Below are 23,104 nucleotides of genomic sequence, written 5' to 3' on the forward strand. Positions count from 1 at the left end.
CCCCGGAAGTGATGTCATCAACACGGTGCCCGCGTCCCGTCGCCAGGGTCGGCTGGTATTACCCTAGAGGGCGTCACTCTTCGAGTAAATATAAGCACAAAGGCTCTCATTCCCCAGATCGTGCGCTCAAGCAATTCTCCCAGATTTGTAGGTAAGACTTCTATAAGGTCACACGGCTAGTGACTGGTCTAGTGGAGACCGAACACAGATTCGACTACCTAACATTTAGTTCTAAACACTACGCTACATTAAAAGAAAAAAATTTTTTGCCTTAGGCTGGAATTTGGACACAACTGTGAGAAAAGTATGTCTTTGCTTACTCTGAAGGTAAAGTATGTACTTCAGCATAGTTTGTACTCCTATTCTTGTACCTCCTTCAGTCTTTTTTTGTTTTTATTTGTATGTGAACTTGTCACCATTTCAACAGATTTATCCCAATCTGTTTTTCTTCCCTGCTAGGCGCTAAGATTTTACTGAACAAGGACTTTATAAATGCAAGGTTGGACAGGGCTGGCACATGTATCTGCGCCTTGCATGGTGTGAAGCTCTTGGTATGAGGTAGGGAAGTCACAGTTATGGTCTAGTGGCAGATGTGTAATTCATAATTTCCAGATACGTAAATTTATAATTATCAGGACATTAGTAAGAATTTTTAAGGTAGAACTTATCAAAAATTTCATTTATGTGACAATAATAACCATAATTAACAATAAAGTGGCACTTACTATGTGCCAGGCACTGTTGCAGATTAATTTACTTAATCCTCACAACAATCGCATGAGGTAGTTACTGTCCTCATTTTACACATGAGACAACTGGACCACAGAGTTTGGGTGATTTGCAGGTTACACAGCTGGTAAGTGCAGAGCTAGTATTCGAAGTCAGGCCATCTGCTCTGGAGTCTGTTTTCTTAACTGACGGAAGATTAAATAGTTCATATTTTCCCTAGGATGTGTTGTTCACCCAAAACAGGAAAAAAAGAAAACTTAAGACCTAAAGGTTAAGAAAAAGTAGTCATCCTGATTGCATATGATAGGTCAGGAGTTATTTTCCTATACACTGTGATCTATTCTGAACATAAAATCATTCCCGTCTGGCATTGTTTTTCTTGCAACTTGAATTACTTTGTTCCAGTGCTCTCCTGTGCTGTCAAGAGTTATCCCTGTTGTGTTTGGTAGTATCAATAGTAGAATCCTTAACTGGGCACTCTTGGCTGGTGTTGAGTCTGAATGCTGCATTATGTGAAAGAGCCAAACTTTAGGACACATTAGGAAGAAATTTTATTCTTTGAGTGCATGTGGGTGGTAGAAAGAAATGGTACTTACACCAGTCCCACGTATTTGGCAAGTGAAGGTATAAAGCTTCCATGTTCTTTATCGTACTGGAGAAGTTATTGCGGGAAAGGCATGCTCTCTGGGGCTTGTCTGAGCTTTCATGCAGATCACATCATATGGTTTGAATGTCACATTCATGGGCATTCTCAAGAAAATATGGCCTAACCACTGTAACTTCAACTTGAATTGAGAGCTCTGAATCTAAATATGTTCACTTTGTCTCCGCTATTGCTTAGCTTTCCGTTTGTAAATTTAAGAGGAAAACTTTATATATAAGAATCTTTACAATACTCATTCCCTAATTATGTCTTAACTAAACTGGATTTCGTTTTCACGTATCACATATTTATTGGTTCTTCCCTTTGTGCTAGGCAGTTTATTAGTTGTTAGGGATCAAAGATAAAATCCATTTTCTATTTTCAAGGAACTGAGTCTAATAATAGGCAATTACAATACAGCATTATGGAAAATGTGCATTGAGAGAAAAGTTGCTGGGGGAAGGCAGTATCCACAGTCTAGCAGGACCATGGTGTGATTACTGGGTTTCAACATCTGGTTCTTTTCTTAGGTTGAAATTGGTTTATCAGATCTGGAAGTGACTGGACTCTGTAGTGCTGAGTCACACACTCAACTTGCTTAGAAACTGCTATGTAAAACCCATAATGCTAATGTATTAACTTAAGAGAAATGATGGAGGGTCTAGGATAGTTGAGCTTGCTGATCCTCACCTTCTCTGTGTTGATCAAATTACAATGAAAGCCAGATCCAAATTATAACCAGGTTGTTTAGCACAATGGAATGGAAGCAATAGAAATGAGTTTGGTGCTTTTAATGGCTAATATTTCAGGCCTGATGCACCCCTTTCCACTTGAGTCACATACCTGCCTTATGTTCTTCATAGGTTGGATTGTGCTAAAAATACACTGTCATTTGCCTTTCTCTTTTTAAAGTTTCTTTGCTGACAAATATTTTTTGATGTGGAACATTCTTTCATTAATGGTAATATCAATCAGGTCTCATCTTTGGAAGATATTTTGCTTTTTATTTCGTTTGCAGAACGATTATGCTTATTTTACAAATATACTGCTTTTTAAAAATTGTGTCAAAATATGTTAACAAAATCACCATTTTAAACAGTTCAGTGGCAATAAGTACATTCATATTGTTGTGCAACGGTCACTACCATCCATCTCCAAAACTTTTTCATCTTCCCCAGCTGAAACTCTGTATCCATTAAACACTAATTTCCCATTTCCCTTTCATCCCAGCCCCTGGCAATCACCATTCTTTCTGTCTTTATGACTTTGATTACTCTAGGTAACTCATGTAAGTGGGCTTACACAGTACTTGTCCTTTTGTGACTGGCTTATTTCACTTAGCATTAATGTCAAGGTTCATCCAGTGTGGTAGCATGTGTCAGAATTTCCTTCCTTTTAAAGCTCAATAATATTCCACTGTGTATATACACCATATTTTGTTTATGCATTCATCTGACAGTGGACACTTCGGTTACCTCCACCTTCTGACTATTATGAATAGTGCTGGTATAAACGAGGGTCGTACAAGTATCTTTTCAAGTCCCTGCTTTCACTTCTTTGGGATATATACCCAGAAGTGGAATTGCTGGATCATATAGTAATTCCGTTTAATTTTTTGAGAAATTGCCATACCCAGATGACCTTATTTTTCAAGTGTGTGGGGTCTACGTTTTTTGGCAGTAGAGGGAGAGGGTGAATTTCTTTGTTGCTTCCATAAACTCCCTATGACCATTAAGCACCATGATAGAACCATGCGTTTGATAATTCAAAGGAGGGACGAATGTTTCAAAGCGGGATCATTGTATCAGGTTTTCATGTAGTAGCTGGTATACTCGTATTTTCCTGGGCAATAGCCAATAAATCATCTGCTCTTCTGTTTCCATTTTGAAGATTACAAAGTGAAGATAATGCATGCTTATCTTGAAAAATCTTCAAGTTTTTCAAAAAAGTGTTGTCAAAAAATTTATAACTATATAGTTGGAAAGTCAGAATATTTATATATTATAAAATTCCTCTCATATTTTATATTTTAAAGTTCATTCTACAGTGTTAATGATGTAGTTTCTTTACTTAAATTCTTGAATTTGAGAAGAATGTATCTTTATCAATGTAATTATGCAGTTAGAGTGAAAGGACATAGTAATAAAATTGGCTTATCTGCTAACTTAAAATTATATAGAACTTTAGAGCTACAGGTTGAGCCACTTTCATAACCATTAGTTGTTTATTAAAGACTTGAATGAGTCAAGAAATAGAATAAATTACACTACTATACTGAACATAAAATAAAATCCAAATATATTTTTACTAAACTATTTTTTAATTGTGAAATATTTTAGATTATGAAAAAGTGTCAATAATAATATAATCAACTTTTGTGAACCCAACACCCAATTTAAGAGCTAAAGTATCACCCAATACAGTTGAGCTTTCTGGGTACTGTATACCCAAGATATTCAGTATTCTAAATTTGATGTTTATAATTCTTATACATTCACCTGTAGCTAAACAAAAGCTTTTAAACCCCATATAACAAACTATCTGCTGAATCATTTTTAACTGGAACTGAAATTAGGGAGTAAAATAAAAACATGAGACATCTCACTACTTTTTGACATCAAGCAAAATAAAGGTTTATCTTTGCTATTCTCTTACCTACCTTACTTCCCTGCCCAGTGCTACTCAAAAATTCCTTTTATTTTACCTAGACTTGTCTTCCCAGTACTAAATTTGTTTACATTTCCAACATCGATATGTAATATCCATGTAACTGTTTTGGGAATTACACTTTTCTATCTGTCCTTTTAGAAAGATTATTAAACTGCATTGGTCTATACTGGGTTGCTGCATTTGTCTTTTGCAGGATTAGCATGAGGGTATTTTGGAGTCATATTTACTAGTGATATATACTAAAATAGGAGACATACTATAAAAGAAATATATTGCATGAGAAGATTCACCTTCAGCTAGACAAGATGAATCAACAGGCTAAAATCTAACAACATGGGGATCTATAGAAAAAATAAGAAATCTTAGACTTTGGTTTAATAAATCCATTAAATAAGTACATGAAGGAAAAGCCACCATTGAACAGCGCTACATGTTGGGACTTGAGGTTTTAGTGACCATAAAGTGAATCAGTGATACGTGGCTCTCAAAATAGCTAAAATAATAGGCTGCATTAAAAATAAAAAGTATCCAGAACAAGGGAAGTGGTACTGTTGTAGTGACATCACATCTATCACCTCTTGTAGTTAGCTTAGGGCTATATAATAATGAATGGCAACTTACAGCATAATTACCAGGATAGTGGGAGAAATTTGAAACCATATCATATGGAAAATGGTGAAGGCTCTGGTAATATTCAGTGCTGTTGATAACAGTTTAAAAGTTAACTAATTGAAGAGTTACACAGAATAAGGATTAAATTTTGGCTCAATGTAAAACATGTTATAAATTCCATAACAAAAATGTAGCCTTGTAAGTTGTAAGTCTTCCCTTATTAGTGCTAACACAGAACTGAATGAATAGAGGTGTCAATGAAATTGAATAGAGGGTCGATGAAAATTCAAGGTAAAGGATGGGGCTGAATTACAGCCTCTAAGGTCTTTTCCAACTCTTAGCATCATATAGTTTTGTAAGGCTAATTCATACAGATTATTAGTTAAGGGGATAGCTATGCCCCTCAGGATCTTTCTCGTTTAACTGACAATAGTGACATAAACCTAAAAAATACCATTCTATGTTTAAAAAAAAAAATAAAGGATGGGGCAAGTCAAAAAGAACACAGGAGTTAACTTGGGAAGTTCCACTGGGAACTCCCAATGGTCAAAGATGGGGGACAATTTTAGCAACAAATTAATAATGATTATAATGGACTATAAACCAAAGAATAAAATATCCATGAGTCCATAATATATATGATTGAATAAATAAATGGAAGAGAAAGGAAAAATATGCCTTACAAAAGGATTCCAATAAATACATGTAGAAGGAATGAGGGAAATAGAAAACCACCACTGGAACTCCACAGTAATAACTGCTGCAGGAAAGATTCACCAATGAATGCTAAAATCAGTAGCATTTCTGAGCTCATGCCTATTAAGAAATTGATTATTATGTGTCCTGACTTGAAATTAGGAGCAATTATAGCATAGCAATTGATTTTGTTCCAAACAATAGTCATTATAGATTTTGTTTAAAAAAAAAAGTTTTTGTTTTACACTGAACTCCACCAATTTGTGAAATGGGGAACAGTTTTCATATTCACCATTCAACCATTTACCTAGGTTTTAAGGCCAAAAAACCATGAGTCATTTTAGTTCCCTTCCTTCTACTCACTTTCAATATACCAGTGTTTTGTGAGCTGTACTTGCTACGTATATCCCATATCTGACCACTTCTCTCTCACCACTTCATCAGCTAATTCCCTAGTCTGAGCTACCTCTTGCCTGTAGTAGCTATTCTTCCTGCTTCCCATTCCCTTACAGTTTATTTTCAACATTAGCCAGTAGCCTTCACAAAACAAACAAAAAACCCCAGATCCCTTTACTCTCCTGTGCAAAACTCTCCAATGGCTTTGTCAAGCTTAGAATACAATTTGTTCTTTACCTTGGTCTATAAAGTCCTATATTGATCTGACCCCTACCTACTTCTCTGAGCTCATTCTCGTTGCTTATTACTCCTTTCCAGGCACAGTGACTGTCTTCTTTTTCTTCAAACACACCACCCTCATTCTTGCCCCAGAGCTTTAATATTTGCCATCACCAGTACTGGAAAGTCTCTTTCCCCAGATCTTTGTACTCCTCGCTCCTTTACATCAGGGAGGTCTGTGTCTAAATATCACCTTAGTTAGGATATTTAGGGAAGACTTTTCTGAGGCAGGCTCCCCTGCCTTTCACCGACTTAATTTTTTTTCCCCATGGCATTTATCACTATGCAAAATAATATTATTTGTTTACTCATTTATTATCTGTTCACCAAATTGAATGTAAGCACATAAGGGAAAAGACTTGGTTTGTCTTGCTTACAAACTGTATCCACAATACCTAAAACAATTCCTACAACAGAGTGGGCCCTCAAATATCTACTGAATAAATATCTTTAAAACACTGAAGGGCAAAAGTAGGGAAAACAGCAGAAGACCTGTATTAGAGGCAGATTTAGGCAGATTTCTATCTCTGAAGTCTGTGCAAAAAATATAAGCCTTTTGAAATAAACTTTAAAATGAAGAAAAACAAAAGAGTATTTTTTAGCTACCTTAATTTTACAAATTCAGTTGCTTTAAAAAAAACTTGAAAAATTTAAGTGTAACTCGATGACTGACTTTGGAAAGCTTTTGCAATAACCTTACACCAAAGAAAAATTTATTAAAGTATAGATTACTGGTTATTTAAAAATACATGAGAAAAGACAAACATACAAAGGCATTATCATACAACTGATTTCTAAACTCAATACTTTTGAAATACAAAACAATGATCATTACCCCCAAAAGTCAGTTTGAAACAAATTGATTTTTAAGTTGGTATAATTCTTTTCACTCAATTTTGCTTATAAATGTTACTAGGTTTTTCAGTTTCGTCACATATCAGAACTTTTCTTGAAATGTTTACTTCTCAAAGTAGAATATAGTTATGTCTTGCAATTAATGTAGCAACTATAGAAAGCTTCTCTTAAGTCACAAGGATTCAATATGGTTGCTGCTTTGGAAATAGTTACCATTCTGAGTTATCTATACTAAGACTCATGTATTGACGGCAAAATATTAATGGGTAAAGTATGGAGATTGAGAGCAGGAGGACTAAGAAAAGATGATATCTTTTACTGCAGACCTGCTAAAAAAAAAGACTCCATTATTTACTCTGATAGTATTGCTAAAGAAGCAGTTTCTGCCAGATCACATGTTGGCTATGTAGTTGTCCATTTTAAATTTCCATCGCTAAAGAATGGCAGACTTCAACAATTAGATTGCTCAACCAAATAAGCAGACCTTTAAGTTACCATATACTTTAATTATGAGAAATAAATTATTTTCTTAATTGGTTTAGCAGCCTTATATCTGGAAAGGCAGCAAAACCCACTTTGTTCCAAAATTAGAAGGCCGACTCAGAGGCTGCTTCTAAGGTGCCTAACTATCTTCTATCATCAATCAGTCATGAAGGTGGACCTTCATGAACTCAGTTACTTAATGTAAAAATGAACTCATCTATCAACACAATGTTGAGCCTGCAAAACCAAAAAAGTACATTCATAAGGTAGGAATTGGTCTGTATAAAACAAGAGGACATATATCCTCTTATATAACACAAGAGGAATATACATGGTAATAAAAACAATCTGTAATAAACTTGTAAAGAAATGATTCTGGTTTTCATGTAACTCTGCTTAAACTGACTATGACTGAATGATTAAACATTTTCTTCTCCTAACATAATGCCCATTCCTTATAAGCTAAGCTGGACTTAGTTTCTTATAAATCTCTTATTTCCTTGGATTTATCTACTACACCCTTACTTTATAGCCATTTAACTTATAAGCTGGGCCTGCCCAGCCTGCCTCTAAAGCCTCTCTTCAGAAGGATACCAGATGCATTAAACAAAGGCATCTTCTCGTAAGAATCTGCACTTCAAAACAGCATATGAAGAACCAGCAATTGGCTCTCCAATGTAGCTACCTCTCATTTCACATTATCACAGAAACAGTGCAGTTTAGTAACCATTCCTTCCTTACAGAAAACTCAGTAGCTGTAAAAATTTTTGTTGTTTCAAAACACATTTCAATACTTATTAATTCCAAAGATCCGAACACCATGTAGCTGTGGCATTTTGGGAATTAGCACACTTAGGAGAGAAGCTGTGTTTAAGATGAAGTGAGTTGGATCATACTTCGTATAGAAACTTGCCAGAAAGTATCTGTAGAAATAAAAGTTAAGAATATATATATAACATATAAAAGTGAAATTAGAATTTTTTAAATATTTAAAGGTAGAAAAAAGGCCACTGAAACATAAATACCTAAAAGCAGAACCATTTTTTTGAGCACTAAAACAAGAGCAAAAGTTTTAGTTTGGGGGCCTAAATTAATTTTATTTGGGATTTAAACATTTGTTTAATGGAGGCGTATATGCACATTTTGCTTTTCTGCAATCGTGTTAAATGTATTTAATGCAAGACAGTTACTACTGTCTTTAAAGCAGAAGGCTTTCAAACTAGGGTTCATGTGCTTCCTGAAACTTCAGGTGTAGTTTTTTATCTATGTGTATACATCTGAAGAGAAAGTCCAGATTCAAAGCATCTATCATATTCTCAAACGGTTTTGTGACCCACCAAAAGGTTAAAAACTACTGCCGTAAAGTTGTGAAAAATGGGTGTTAGTGCATTAGTAGAGTTTAGCATCTTTGAAAGAAAACTAATACTTGATTGCCCTTTTGATGTTCTCATTTCCATACTGAAGTTGAACAGGTATATAACCAGTATAACTGGAAACTTGAGAGACACTATTGTAAAATTCCAGCTGTTTTGCTATAACCGAACATACGTACATATATATTCAAAGACATCCAATATCCGAGAATTTGTTTTAAGAAGCCTAAGCCACCTTTAAGACCATAAATCATTGAGTCAGAATGCCTAGTTTGACCCAAGGGTACATCAAAATGAAGACACATCATGAGGCCACTAAAAGAGTATCCTAAAACATACCTTACTTGATGATAACTAAGAAGTTAGTATGCACAAGGGTGTTTGTCTAATTAGTACTTTTAGAGTACACAGAAAAGTATTTTAATAGTGTTTCCTCTAAAGGAGTGATAAATATCTTGTGTAATATGGTTAGAAAAGAACAGCTATTTTCCAAGTACAACTAAAAACATCACAGAGAGCTGTACACATTATTTTCAGAACCATCTAAATTGAGAAATTCTATACTCTTCCACCTATTTCACAAACTATAGTCAGAAAATTCATTCTTGAGAATAAACCATATTCCTCAATCTTTACTTTAAATCCTGTCTTCCTGCTTTCATATACTTGAAGACTGTTTTCATACTTCCTTAACTGAACAAAATAGGATACCATTTACATTCAGTAAGCTCATTTAATTTCCCATCATCATTACAGGTTTAATCTGTAATCTGATATGTTAGAAATAATAAATCTTCTTGGAATGGCTTCTCCTCCTCATAGCATATGTCTCCTTTATGTGTTTTAATAAAAACTGATTGTGTGTGTGGATCATATGAAAATTACTTGACTCTTACAAAAACCTACACAACCCTCCAAGGGGATGCAAAAGCCAGGTAGGAATCAGTCTGGTAGCATTTATCTGCCAAAGGGTATACTAGAAAGAGACCTGTATTAGAAGCTAGAAGTTTAGGGTTTAACCTGGGCTCTTGATTCCAACTAGCTACAAGATCTGGATGAAGATGATGCATTTGAATCTGTTTCTTTATCTAAAAATCTGGGATAATATTACTCATCCTACCTACCTGACAAATGATCAAATAAGAAAATGTAAATGCACTCTGAAAAATATCAATGCTACACAGATGGCTTTAATGCTGTTTCTTCAGTTATATAAGGAATTTAATCACAGAATATTTAAAATCATACCTGTTGGTCAAAAGTACACTTTAAGAAATATGGGTGTTGTACACAGGTACATCCTAGTTGACTTCTTTTGTGATAGCTCCTATTGAAAATTCAGCATATGTCAGGCTTTTTACATGTGCAGTTGACCCTTGAACAATGAGGTTTGAACTGCACAGGTCCACTTACAGATGGATATTTTTCAATAGTAAATACCACAGTACTACATGATCCACAGTTACTACACGATCCGCAGTTAGTTGAATCTGAGGATGTGGAAATGGGGATACAGAAGGCTGACTATGTAAGTTATACTTGGATTTTTAACTGCACAGAGCGCGGGTGCCTATAACCCCCACACTGTTCAAGGGTTAACTGTATTATAATGCAATCCTCAACATTTTATAGATGAGGAAACTGAGACTTTCAAGAATATGGCCAAAAGTCACATAGCTAGAGAGTAGTAGAGCTAAAATACAAATTTAGGGCTGTTTGAATAACCATTATTCTTGTTATTGCATTAATCTCTGTTAGGCCATACAAATAATTTTTCTTTTGACATGAATTTTATGTGGGACTAAAACAATTAAAAACTTAAAAAATTTCCTTTCAAGTGCTATAAATATAAGGAAAAAGAAATCTACCACTTTATTACTTTATGCTTTCCATTTGAAAATGTCTTCCCTAACTTAAACACCTGTCTAAAACCTACCCTAAGTCCTAGTTTAAGGAATTCTAATGCCTCCAAGAAGTCTTTCCAGCTGCTGCAGACTGCACTGATTCTATAATGGATATATAAATATATATCTATATCTATATCTATATATATATAGAGAGAGATATATATATCTCCTTTGTGGTATAGAGTGTTTGATTAGGATATATGTTAAACATCCATTATATGAAAGCAACTGAGTGTGGAATTCAAAGCAATCTATGTACTTATAAATTCTTTGCAGAAATAAACATAATAATAGAGAAATAATACAAAGTGGCAATAAATAAGGGATATATAACAACTACTATGGATTTCAAAGCAGAGTATTACTGAAGGCTGGTTGCTAAGGAAAAGACCTCACTGGTAAGGTCACAATTTAAATCTTGAAAGAAAAATAAGACAGATAAATTAAGAAAGGAGAAGGCATTTCAGGTGGGAGAAATGACTTGAACAAAGGCATAGAAATAGGACTATACATGAAGTATTTAAGAAATGCTGCTTAGAAGAGTGTGACCAGGTGGGAGTTGGGTGAGGGTAAAATAGTCACATAAAGGGAAAATGAGGTAGGAACCATTTTGTGGAGGACCCTGAATATCAGGTAATAGGAGGAAATTACATACCAGATATAAGGTTAGATACTTTACAGATAGATATTATCTCATTTCTTACAGCATCAGATTGAGTTAGGTACCATTGGCTGGAATTTTATTTATGAGCAAACCAAGCAGGCTGAGTGATAGGTACAGGATTCAACCCAGGTCTGTCCTACAATGAAAGCCTAACCTCTCTTTTCTCTAAACCATACTATCTCTCCCAAGGAGTTTGAACATCTAAATGCGGCAGGTGGTCAATGAAATTCATCTGAAATCATCCAAATCCTTGTTTAGGGAGATTAATCTGATAGTAGAACACAGAACAAGACTATGTGTTTAGTATTCTTGCAAGCAGGTTAAAGACATGAACTAGAATATATTTGACTTGTATTCTAGAATGTCTTGTCATACTGATAAACATGTAAGGTTGTCTCCATATATATTTGACTGAAGTGAAAACGATGAATGGTTACCAGCTTGTTAAAAATTTTGCCTGTATTTTATACTCTCTATGAAGTAGCAATTTACTGATATAGGTTTTCAACAAAATATTCTGTTTCTATTTCAAATTTAATCTAATAAAAGGATGGCTTCCTCTCATCCAATCCTCCTCATACCTGAAAATTTCCACCACTTACAGAATTATTGGAGAAATTGTGAAAAACTTCCGTGAAGATGTAAACTGTACTCCATAGTCCAGTTGTTCCCAATGAGTTAGGAGCCTCGCTTTACCCTGGTCAGGAGTTTCAAATGGTGTTCCTTTTACTGCATGCAAAAATACATACATCCCCTGGAAAACAAGCAAGGGGGTATATAATCAATATCAAATACAAAATTAGTATTTGCCAGTTAGCATTAAGACAGTTGCAGACTGTGACAGAGAGCGTGATTAACTTGACAGCTCAAGTTTTAAGATTTCATATTGTGAAAGACTGTGGCCAGTTTCTTCAGAGTAAAACAAAACTTCCAGGGGCTTATATGCAAATATTATTTGCTGAAAACCACTCTAAGTCAACCAAAAGTAACCTGTTTTCATCTCCTATTAAATTGAAAATAAGCAAAAAGTACCATCAGGGTAGCTTTGCATCATTACATTTAGATTTTCTAACACATTTCCTGTTTGGAGATAGAATTACCTTTTCTCCAATGTGTAGGAAAGTTTAGAGTGTCATATTAGTAAATCTGATGATACTTATAAAATGATAAAAACATACAAGTTGGAAAATAATAATAAACAAAATCTCTGTATCGGGGAAAATTGTTCTGAAAATATTTAATATTAGGACTGTCTTTGTCTCAATAGTTCTTTTCCTAAGCAACAAAGATGGTTTGATGTAGCAGGTATAATGTTCAACACAATTTACTTTTAAAATCACCACTGTACCTCAGTAGTGTCTTTTGAAGTTAGTTTTTAAAAATCAAAGTAAAAAACTTTACTAAAAGCCATTCTGTCCAGTGATATGTTTAAGCATCTAATTTTGTGGTTAATTACAAAAAAAAAAAACCAATGTATACTAGATGTGGTTTACTTGAGATGCCCATTTAGATTGATAGTTAATGCTTCATTGCAGGATCACTGTCTGAGGCACTGGTAACAGAATAATGCCTATATATGGTCATGAAACAGCTTTACTTACTAAAGTCATGATGTGATGTCATTTTTTTTACTTCAACTTTTAATAAATATATGGAAAAAAATAGAAATATTAGTGATTTGAAATTTTACATTATTCTACTAGGTTAAGAGAGCCCTTCTTTTCAAAGCTTAGTCTATCTGCTTCCTAGTTATTCCATTAGGCAATTTAAAAGTTGTTTACCTACAGTAACACTTAAGCAATAGAGGAATAGATTCATGTTCAATTGGATATAACTCTACAAACATTTAATAAGTGGCTAATATGTACAGGACACAGGACCTATATGCATATATGAAATTGAACAAGACATGTCCAATGCCTTGAAAAAGTTCAATCTTCCAAGAGATGGTAAGGAAAAAAAAAAGATATGCATAAACAACTATAATGTAGGGCAGAAATTACTATCAAAGGTACAATCAAAGTACTCAGGAAAGGCAGAGGAGGGAAAGGTTCCTTGTCACCTACCTCAGTCTTGAAGGTTCAGCTCAAATGATAACTCCTTAGTGAAGCCCTTCTCATTAGCAATAATTAACCTCTTGCCTATGTACATATATAGAATTTTATTGAAAATACTTTTACTATAGCACAACATATTGTATTGAAGTTGTTTACATAATGTTTGTTTTCCCATTAGCCTGACTACCTCAGGAACAAGGGCTCATACAAAGCAAGTATTAGATATTAAGCCAAGATGACATTAAGCCAAGGTATGTTTATTCTGTAAGCAGAAGAAACCATTTTCACATGGGTTTTAAAAGAGACTATGAAACAGAAATTGTATGATTTCAAATTCTCAGGAGAATGTGACCCAAAAAAGTTAAAAATCTCTACTCTAGACCACACATGTGTTAGAATTATCAAAGAGAAAGAAGAACAGTCCTCTAATTATTTACTTCAAACCACACACACTCACCGGTGTTCAGAATATAATATTCAAATAGTTTATTTTATGTATTCTTTTTAATGAGTAAGAATAAAATCTTATCTAATCATTTATCTTCTACTCCATTATTTTTATTTTTAATAGTTTTTCTATAAAATTTTAGTGATGGATGATTTATACCCACATTAAAAGAATTAGGGAAAAAAGTATATAGCTCATGGTTAGCCCTTAACAAATATTTACTGACTCAAAATGAAGGGAATTCTCTTTCATTTTAAAAGCTAGGATAACAGAATTTATTTTGTGAAGTATTAAAACTTCTAAGAGTGAACTGTAGCACTGAGTAAAAACAATTGCTGTAGGTTTCTACTGTATGTTTCAGAAAGACAGACCATGTTTTTCCTTTTTTCCCATATTTGGGCTATTTTCCCATGTTTAAAAGCATGCAGTATGTATTTCACATTTTTAATTGGTTTAATGTAGGCTAACTTCAAAAGAAATTTACATTTGGCATCATGTAACTGCCACATCTATGGCTGGTTAGTCAGGTTTTTAGTGTGGAGGACTAAGAAGACAGAAGTTTGCTTCCCTACTTGTTCTCATTACCTATCCTTTGTCCATGGCCATATACTGTGCCTCAGTCTCAGTCAACCAACTGAAACATGAAGGGAGGAGATGACTTCTAAAGTACATTTAATACATGTGCTACTGGAGAAGGGAAAATTATGTGAGAACAGACTAATTTATTCAGCAAACATTTAAATAGGTCTGTAGAGATAAAGAAATTAAAAAACAAAAAAAAGATAAACTGCTAATTATAAAAGGATGATAAATACATGAAAAAAGAATGCAGCATGGGACTTTTGTAGCTTCCTAGAAGAGGTGACACTTGAGTAGTTTTCCTGGAGAAACAGGAATTAGCCAGGCAGAGTAAGAAGGAGGAAGAGGTATTAAAATAGTGGAAGAAGAGCCTAAGCCAAAGCAAAAAGGTGTGAAAAGATGATTTTCATTACTGTAGAGCACAGCTTGTGTTTGGAGAGATGTTAAGATTGGGTCTCTTTCTTGCCTCTGTACTATTATCCACTGGTCTTGTATGCCACACAAAGAACTTGGCATTTTACTATGAATGTAACAAGGAATCATTGAAGGACTTAAGAGTGTGACCTGAACAAACATGAATTTCAAAAATATCACCCTGCCAAATTGGAATGAAGGAAAGTAGAGTAGAGAAGTGTCAAAGAGACCACTTGATCTATTGGTGTAATCTACCTGAGGGGAAAAAGGGCATGAAATTATAGCAATGCCCATAAGCATCAAGTTGACGACAGTAAAGCAGTAGAATAGACAAGGCTTTGACTAAATGGATGTGGAATATAAAGAAAAAAGAGTTACCCTAAGTCTAGGGTGACTATATATACTAGTTTGCCATGGGTGGTCCTGATTTACACGTTCTCTCTTGGAGTAGTTATTACTAGAGCTCTCTTTTACTCTCAAAACAGTCTCAGTTTGGATAATACATTATATTAATCACTTTACCTCTGACATTCAGCTATGTGGCTTGGCTTACTGGGCAGATAGTGGTGCCTTTAGATTAGACTAGGAACAAAGTCCAGGAACAGACTGTGGTGGGGGGTAAGGGATATATCAGGAATGAATTCCATTTATACTTGTTTGGTTTAAGGTGCAAGGTGACCTGGCAATATTAATATGGTCATCATCATTTAATAGGTAGAAACTGAAAATATAGATAGAGGAAGTAACCTAGATAGTATATATATCATAAGAAGAGATGAAGAAAAGAACCTTGAGAACAGTAATATTTAAGAGAGGAAAAGAGAAGACTGTGCAAGAGGAAACAGTAAAGGAAAGATCAGAAATATATCTAGGAAACAGCAATCCCATGGAAGCCAAAGGAAAAGAATTCCAATAAAAGGGATATGATTAGTGTCAAATATTTCAGAGAAGTCACTATTTAAAAACAGTGTTTTTAAACACTTCCTTCCAAAGTCTATCACATAAAATGGACTAAATGGACATTCACTGATCTTTACCACATCATCTTTGTCGTCCTCCAGTCAACTTCAAATGCTTTCCCGAAGATATAAATAATATCAATTTTTTAAAAACCTATTTCTCCTACATTTTTCTGTCTTAAAGTTCTAAGCTCTTCATTTTGGGTAGATCTTTAAACAAATATATAGTTAATTTGGATTCAATTAAAAGTCTCAATTAACCAGATTTCTCCCCTTTCATTCTACTTTAATAGGCTGTTAAAGACAAGAAAAGTCACTATCACGTTTTGTTTTGTTTTGTTTTGTTTTGTTTTTAAACAGGCAACTTCCAGGGCTGCATAATATGGTCAGTAGAGTCAATCTAACCTCTGGTACTTTGTAGAGCTATCATATAATACAAAAGAGCAATAGTCAACAGGAAAAAGCTAAGACACCATAAGTTTCTGAATCATATAAGATATGATTAAGCTCGAAATTTCTATACTGAAATAGAAAAGTATATATATACAATTTAGAAAGGATTTAAACCAGAGATGTTCATTAGACTCCAGTTAACCAAAAAACATAATTACTTCCTCTGATACATTTTGGTTAATCAATATATTATAGTGGGGCTTCCCTGGTGGCGCAGTGGTGGAGAATCTGCCTGCTAATGCAGGGGACACGGGTTCGAGCCCTGGTCTGGGAAGATCCCACATGCCGCGGAGCGGCTAGGCCCGTGGGCCACAGCTACTGAGCCTGCGCGTCTGGAGCCTGTGCTCTGCAACAAGAGAGGCCGCGATAGTGAGAGGCCCGCGCACCGCGATGAAGAGTGGCCCCCGCTTGCCGCAACTAGAGAAAGCCCTCGCACAGAAACGAAGACCCAACACAGACAAAAAAAAAAAAAAAAAAAAATATATATATATATATATATATATATGTTATAGTGGCCTGAATTACAGTGTCTTGTAATTTTTGCTAAAATGCCCTACTTTTTTTCAGATTTTATAAAACCAACAGGATAAAAAAATGTCTTACTTACAAAAAGGGTCCAATGTTTAAATATAAAGTGATAGGAAAAATATAATCTTATTCCAGATAAGAATTCTTCAAAATTGTCATATATACTAAAAATCACTGAACTGTACACTTTAAATGGGTGAATTTTATATTATATCTCAATCAAACTGTTTTAAAAAACTGTTTTTCTTCTTTGTAACATAAAACTTTAAGCTTTTTAAAAAACTGTGTTTAAATACACATAACATAACATGGACCACCTTAACCACTTTTAAGCGTACAGTTCAGTGGTATTCGGTGCATTCACGATGTTAGGCAACCATCACAACCATCCATCCCCACAACTCTTTTCGTCTTGCAAAACAGTACCCATTAAACAATAACTTCCCATTCCTGCCTTGCCCAGTCTCTGTAAAACCATTAAGCCTTAAGTGTTCAGTAGAAGGTGAAATTCTTACCAGATTATGTATAACATTTGTTAAGGTCCAAGCAACAGGAACACTGAAGAAGGGAATACTGAGTAAAACGATATGAAGCAAGCCAACTCCCAAAGCATATGTCAGCCACATACCCCGGCTGTTCATTACACGGGTATTTGGATTCACCTCACTGTGGGCAACTCCAACATTCATGTTTGCGCTGTAGGAAAGCAATGGGATGAGTCAACACTGATATAACTGGAAACCTAAGTACTCCTAATTCTGACGTGACAAAGTAAGTGTCACTGGGATTATTTTTTTCCCTCACCATTCTGAAATAGAACAAACAGACCCTCCAAAATATGCTACTTGCAGATGCTGATGAGGGCAGTAAATAATTCTTAACATCTAACTCCCCAGTAAGACAAGCAAGACTTATTTTTATACTTCTTGTTGAAAAAATAAACAGTTAAAATGCCTTTCCTAAAGCTTGTCTTCAAGCATGTTGGTTTTACTAAATGAAGTAATCGGCAGGAAAACTCAAACTGAAAGAGAAAACCTACATTTTCTTATGAGTGTAAAGTGAAAACTCAGGAGGTAAATTTACCAACAGAATAAACTAATATATAAAAAAGCAGAGCTGACCTAACCAGTCTGTTCTGAGTAGCCAGACTCTTACATTTAATGTAGTGTTGTGTCCATAAAGAGTGGTCAGAGTTCAAATCACTCCTTTATGAGGACTGAAGCTGCGAGGAACATAATGAGGTGCAAATTTTACATGGTCAAGGGATAAGGTTTGTTTCTCAACCTAGTGATACAATTAGGTTTAAACAAGGAGTCTTCTGCGTATTGTAACTCTAGTCACCTGCCCTAAAACTTTGGTTTTTCTCTCATTCTTTCCTTCCTTCTTCCCCTCCCTCCCTTCTTTCTTCCTTTCTTTCTGGATTGGGGGTGGGGGGCGCAGAGCTACATTACATTTGGAACAGCTCTGATTTAAAAATATATAAACCCTTTCTATTACAGAGCTGGCAATGAGAGAGGGATTTCTCCGAACCCCGTCCAACAAGTATTCCGGAGTACAATGGCCCTTCTCCCTCCAAAAATCTATAGGCTTACGGTGATGAAAGTTGGTTGCACTCAAACAAAGCAAAAGCCTCAAATTTAAATGTGTAAAAAGTTCCTCCAATCCAAACATCCACCGTGCATGTTACATTCTTTTTATACGCTATAAGTTATACTTAGAACGTGCCTCCACTCAAGATGCCTTTCCCATTTTCGACAGGATAGAAAAAAAAAAAAACGCTCGAAAGTAGGCTTAAAATTTACATCCGAGCTGGAAGGCAAACACTGACTCTACCCCAGGCCAGAAAACCCTTCCAGGGAGTCTGCCACGCCACTTCAGGGCTGGCAAACAATGACTTCAGAGAGCGAAGAGCCTCTCGGCTCTGCCCTCGCGGTGCCGGGCGACCCACAGCGACCCTCCCCTCCCCCCACCCCGCTACCGTCACCGGCAGCCTTCCCCGGCGGCCGGAGCTCCCAGCTAGTGGAAGCTCAGCAAAAGCCGCCGCTGCTACCGCCAGAGCGCCCGCCGCCCCGCCCCTTTCTTCTCGGAGCTGCACATCCCGTCAGGGCCAGGACGCGACGACGGGGATTTGGGGGGCAAGCCTTGGGGACCACTTGGTCCGCACGGCCTGACAGGGCGCCGCAGACGGAGCCGGAGTCCACTCTTTCCCCTCAAGCCGACCCGGGCCCGCCAGCAGCTCCCCACTGCACGGGCAGCAGCACAGTCCCGGCGGCCGCTCGTGCCCACTCACCCGCCGCCCTACTCCCGGCGGCTGGCTCGGAGCAGTATCAGCTCCGCGGCGGCTGCAGTGCCGACGGCAGCGCCTCCTCAGGCGGAACGCGAGTGGTCAGCCCCAACGCGGCGCGGCACGGCGCAGCTTGCGGAAGCTTTCAGGGCGGAACGCGCTGCCAGGCCATTGGCTGAGGGCGGCGCCAATCCCACGTTCGCCTGGCAGGGCGGGACTAAGGGCGGTGCGCTCGGTGCCCGCCCCGCCCCGCGTGCATTCGGGGTGAGTCGGGGATCCGCCAGGCCGGGCCTGGGCTCCTGGCGGGACGCTGGCCGGTCTGCTAGTGGATTGTTGTTCCCCACCTCGCGCGAGCAAGAAGGTAGTGTCGTGTGGCTAACGGGTATTCATTCTTATATCGTAAGCTCGAGAGCCTCCCCCCCTCCACTTGTCCCGGTCGGGGCGGGAGCGCCGGCGGCCGCCGTGGGCGCCCCTCCCCCCCTCCCCTCGCGGGGCGGGAAGCGGACGAAGCCCGGCTCGCGGGCGCGCACACCTGGAGAGTGGTCTCCCAGCAGGTGTGGGCTGCTTAATGTCTGATTTGGACTTTCCTGACCAAATGGTGTTTAGGCCTTTGTTGCAGCCCATTCCTCAGATCCTTCTGGGTGCATATCTTAAAGTTGTTGTTTGCCAGGAAGAAACTTTAACCCCTGACAGCCGTAACTCACCCTGTCTAGAGTGTGAGTGAATGAGGGGTTTTATAATATTGTAGGTTGTGGCATCATGCAAGTGGCGGAAGCAAACTTTTCGGTTAACCATGATTTTTACTGTCATTCTGGGTCTGTCTACACGCTGAAGACAGGTACTTATGTTATATGCTGAGGAAATGTGGGTACCAAGAATTGATCTTTTTCTTCTTTTTTTGGCCGCTCCCCGCGGGTTGCAGGGCGGCTTGTGGGGACCTTAGTTCCCTGACTAGGGATTGAACCCGCGCCCTCGGCAGAAAAAGCTTGGAGTCCTAACCACTGGACTTCCAGGGAATTCCCCCAATAATTGATCTCATTCAAGAACGGGGAGGAAAAAACCAGATTATTTGGAACCATCTTTGAAGTTGAATTTCATAAGCTTGGCAGTACACAGTATTTTTTATTCACATTGCTGAAATAACTTACAATGGCTTTTCAAAATTGGTGTAAGAGAATGTTGACTGTATATACACATATATATGTGTACATATATTGCATTTCTCATGGCCTTATAAAACCAATTAGGTTAGATTTACTACATTTTTTTAAAAAAATAATTATTTCATTGTGTTTTTCCTAAAGTTTATCTATGAGTTTTCTGATCTTTACTTCTTTTTTAGGTACACTGTTAGCCTTAACTGAATTTCCTGATCATCAGCACTCTTTCAGGAGTGTTTGATTTACCTCTCAGCAAATATAGAAGACTGATTCCTGGCATTCTTAGACATTCTTTGCTGTGAGTCGTAAGCCTGGTATCAACCCTTCCACTTTTCAAACGATGCCATTTGGTACACATACGGTGGAATGCTTGTTATGTTCCAGAGGTTGTGCTAGGGATATGAGATTAATGTATCCTCAAAGCACTCTCAGCCAGGAGGAAGGGACCGAAATACAATACTTAGAATAATCTGTGATGAGTTTGGGGTTAGAAATAAGGAAAAGGTGCTCTGGGAGTACAGAGGAAGGACTGCCTAATCTGTTGGGGCAGGGGTTGGAGCTGATAATAAGGAAGGCTTCCTCGAGGAGGTGATACTTGAACTAAATCTAGAAGGGTGGTGAGAAGTCATCAGTAGAGAAAGGGAACCTTATGAGCCAAGGAAGGAGTCACTGCCACCACGTTAAGAGAGACAAGTTGCATAGTATGACTGGCCTAGTGTGCATTTGGAGAAGACTGGGATGAGATTAGAAAGACAGAGGTCCAATTGATAAGGAGTTTGGATTTAACCTAGTTAGTAGTTGGAAATCTTTATAAAATTTTGAGTAGGATAGCAACATGATTAAATGTAAATTATAGAAAGAATCCTGTAGGTGGTTGAGATTCTAGGCAAGCTGTCAATTAGCTGGTTATTGCAATAGGTCAGGGGAAAATTGTTGAAGGGCTGAACGAAGGCAAAAGCCATAGGGATAGAGAGGAAAGAACTATTTGAGAAATATTTAGGTAGTAAGATAGACAGGAGTGGGTGGCAGGATGTAGAGAGTGAGGAGAATTTCAAGGATGACTCAAGGTTTCTAATTTTGCTTTGTGAGACTGGATGAACATAGCCTTTGGAGTCAAACATGACAAAATATGCAGGTGTGCATCTGTCACTTAATAGTTGTGTGATCTTGGAACAAGCGATCAAGCTTTTAAATCCTGTTTGTGATAGAGGAATGACACTATACATAAGCTTGTTGTGAGGATTAACTGGAATAATTTTATATATATATTTAAGTAACTTATGTTAACTGTTATTTGTATTATCAAATAAATATAGCAAGAAAGACAGTTAATTAGAGAAAAATCTGATCTCTTTGAGACATGTTGAATTTAGGGTGCCTTTCTGTCATCTAAATGATGATATTTAGAAAGTAGTTGGAAATAAGGCCCTGGATTCTAGAAAAAAGCCTGGTTAGGAGATACAAGTGATGAAGGGGATGATATGGAGTCCAGTTAAAATAGAATACATAAAGGGAAGGAGTTAAGGCAATGGTGACTTGCTGGGAAGGAGGTCGCTTTTCCTAATGTTTACCTTGGCATGAGGTAGGTGCCGATAAAATTATTTTTCGTGGCCACTTCATTAATAATTATGAAGTACTCACCTTGAGTGAAGTACTCTGATTACTCTGTGTTGCATCCAGAAATATATAATTCCGTGCATTCAGAGGTTGTATAGGTCAGGACAGGGGTGTGATAAGCAAGCCAAGTTCTTTCGGAATGGGAGGAAAGGGTCATTCCTGGCTGGGTGATCAGAAAGGACTATGTTACAAATGATATTGAAACCGGGTCTAGAATGATAGATAGTATTGCATTAGGAGAAAATGGAGGTGCAAATAGGGTGGGATTGCTGGTAAAGGAAGACTGAAGTTTTTGACCTTGGTCACAAAGAACAGTGAGTTATTAAGAGAAATAGCAAAGTTAAGTGGGAGGTATGGAGGGCGGAACAAGAAGATAAGTTCTATTTTATAAACATTTTGAGGTAGCAGTGACACTGATTGTAAGAAATGCCTGTCTTGGGAAGAGAGAGATCACTGTTGGGATGTAGATTTAGATCTTATTCTATAACATCTAAGGTTATAGGGTTTTGGGTATATAAGAAGAGGGGAGAGGGATTAGGGAATGCCCATTTTTCTCGGAAGAGAGTGAAGAAAACACGAAGAGATCCAAGAGGTATTGATGGATGGTATAATCCTTGAGGATAGGCAGTATCATCAATGTCACATGCTTCAGGGATATCAAGGAACATGAATCCTGAGAAAAGGATTTGATGATTTAAGAGCTCATTGGTGAACTTGAAGAAAACAAAATCCTAACAGTGGTTGTGTAAGCTATTTTGCAAGGGTTTTAGAACTGAGTTGGTGATAGGGAATTGGTGACGGTGAATACAGGTTACTTATTCAAGTTTGGCTTCATAAAGAAAAAAGATAATCATAGAGTTAATAGGGTTGAGGGAAGAATTTTTTGTTTTTGTTTTCAAGACCAAGAGGCCTGGAGGAGGGATGGGACTAGATAAAGAAACTAGGTGAAAGTGTTAGTTTAGAAGAAAGAGACATTGGTCTGAGACTGAGTGAAGAAGAACATGGGTAGAGGTGGAGACATTTTAAGAAACCAAAGGACACAGTGTGGTGGAGGAGGTAAAGTGTGTGAAGATAGAGTTCATGCTCTGGTCTGCCTTGATCTCAGTGAACTAGAAGAGGGGGAAGATTGGGATGAAATTAGGGACTTTCTGGGGAGAAATAGAAGATTTTGGAAGAGAGATTATAGAGAATGAGACAGAGATGATGAGATTAATAAAGAGATTAATTAATCTCTGCAGAAGGAGGGAAGGTTGAGGTGAGGCTAGGTTTATACACCAAAGCTTGCTTGATAAGTGTTT

At 37.1% G+C, this 23,104-nt stretch overlaps 2 protein-coding genes across 8 annotated transcripts in view; one reads left to right on the plus strand and one right to left on the minus strand.

The window, feature by feature from the left end:
- Nucleotides 1-2,305: 2,305 nt before the first annotated feature.
- On the minus strand, nt 2,306-19,216 carry ORMDL1 (ORMDL sphingolipid biosynthesis regulator 1). 3 transcript variants are annotated; one of them, XM_057550980.1, is made up of 5 exons: nt 19,036-19,216; nt 17,901-17,967; nt 17,261-17,441; nt 11,910-12,061; nt 2,306-8,286 (listed from the first exon to the last, which is right to left on the minus strand). In XM_057550980.1, exons 3-5 carry the CDS (start codon nt 17,432-17,434, stop codon nt 8,151-8,153), a joined length of 462 nt encoding a protein of 153 aa, XP_057406963.1. In that variant the 5' UTR covers nt 17,435-17,441; nt 17,901-17,967; nt 19,036-19,216; the 3' UTR covers nt 2,306-8,150. The 3 variants fall into 3 exon arrangements, with proteins under 3 accessions (XP_057406963.1, XP_057406964.1, XP_007196189.1); XM_057550981.1 differs by lacking the exon at nt 17,901-17,967; XM_007196127.2 differs by lacking the exon at nt 19,036-19,216 and having other exon boundaries at nt 17,261-18,509.
- A 31-nt stretch (nt 19,217-19,247) lies between these two features.
- Nucleotides 19,248-23,104, plus strand: part of PMS1 (PMS1 homolog 1, mismatch repair system component) — an 85,353-nt gene continuing 81,496 nt past the window's right edge. For 4 of the 5 annotated variants that reach the window (XR_009008983.1, XM_007171473.2, XM_007171475.2 and 1 more), the window contains exons 1-2: nt 19,248-19,390; nt 20,372-20,487. The gene's annotated coding sequence lies outside the window, so the exon portion shown is untranslated. The remainder of the gene's footprint in view (nt 19,391-20,371; nt 20,488-23,104) is intronic. The other variant, XM_007171474.2, reaches the window with a different exon arrangement.

Source organism: Balaenoptera acutorostrata, chromosome 8 (assembly GCF_949987535.1).
Source record: "Balaenoptera acutorostrata chromosome 8, mBalAcu1.1, whole genome shotgun sequence".
NCBI lineage: Eukaryota > Metazoa > Chordata > Mammalia > Artiodactyla > Balaenopteridae > Balaenoptera > Balaenoptera acutorostrata.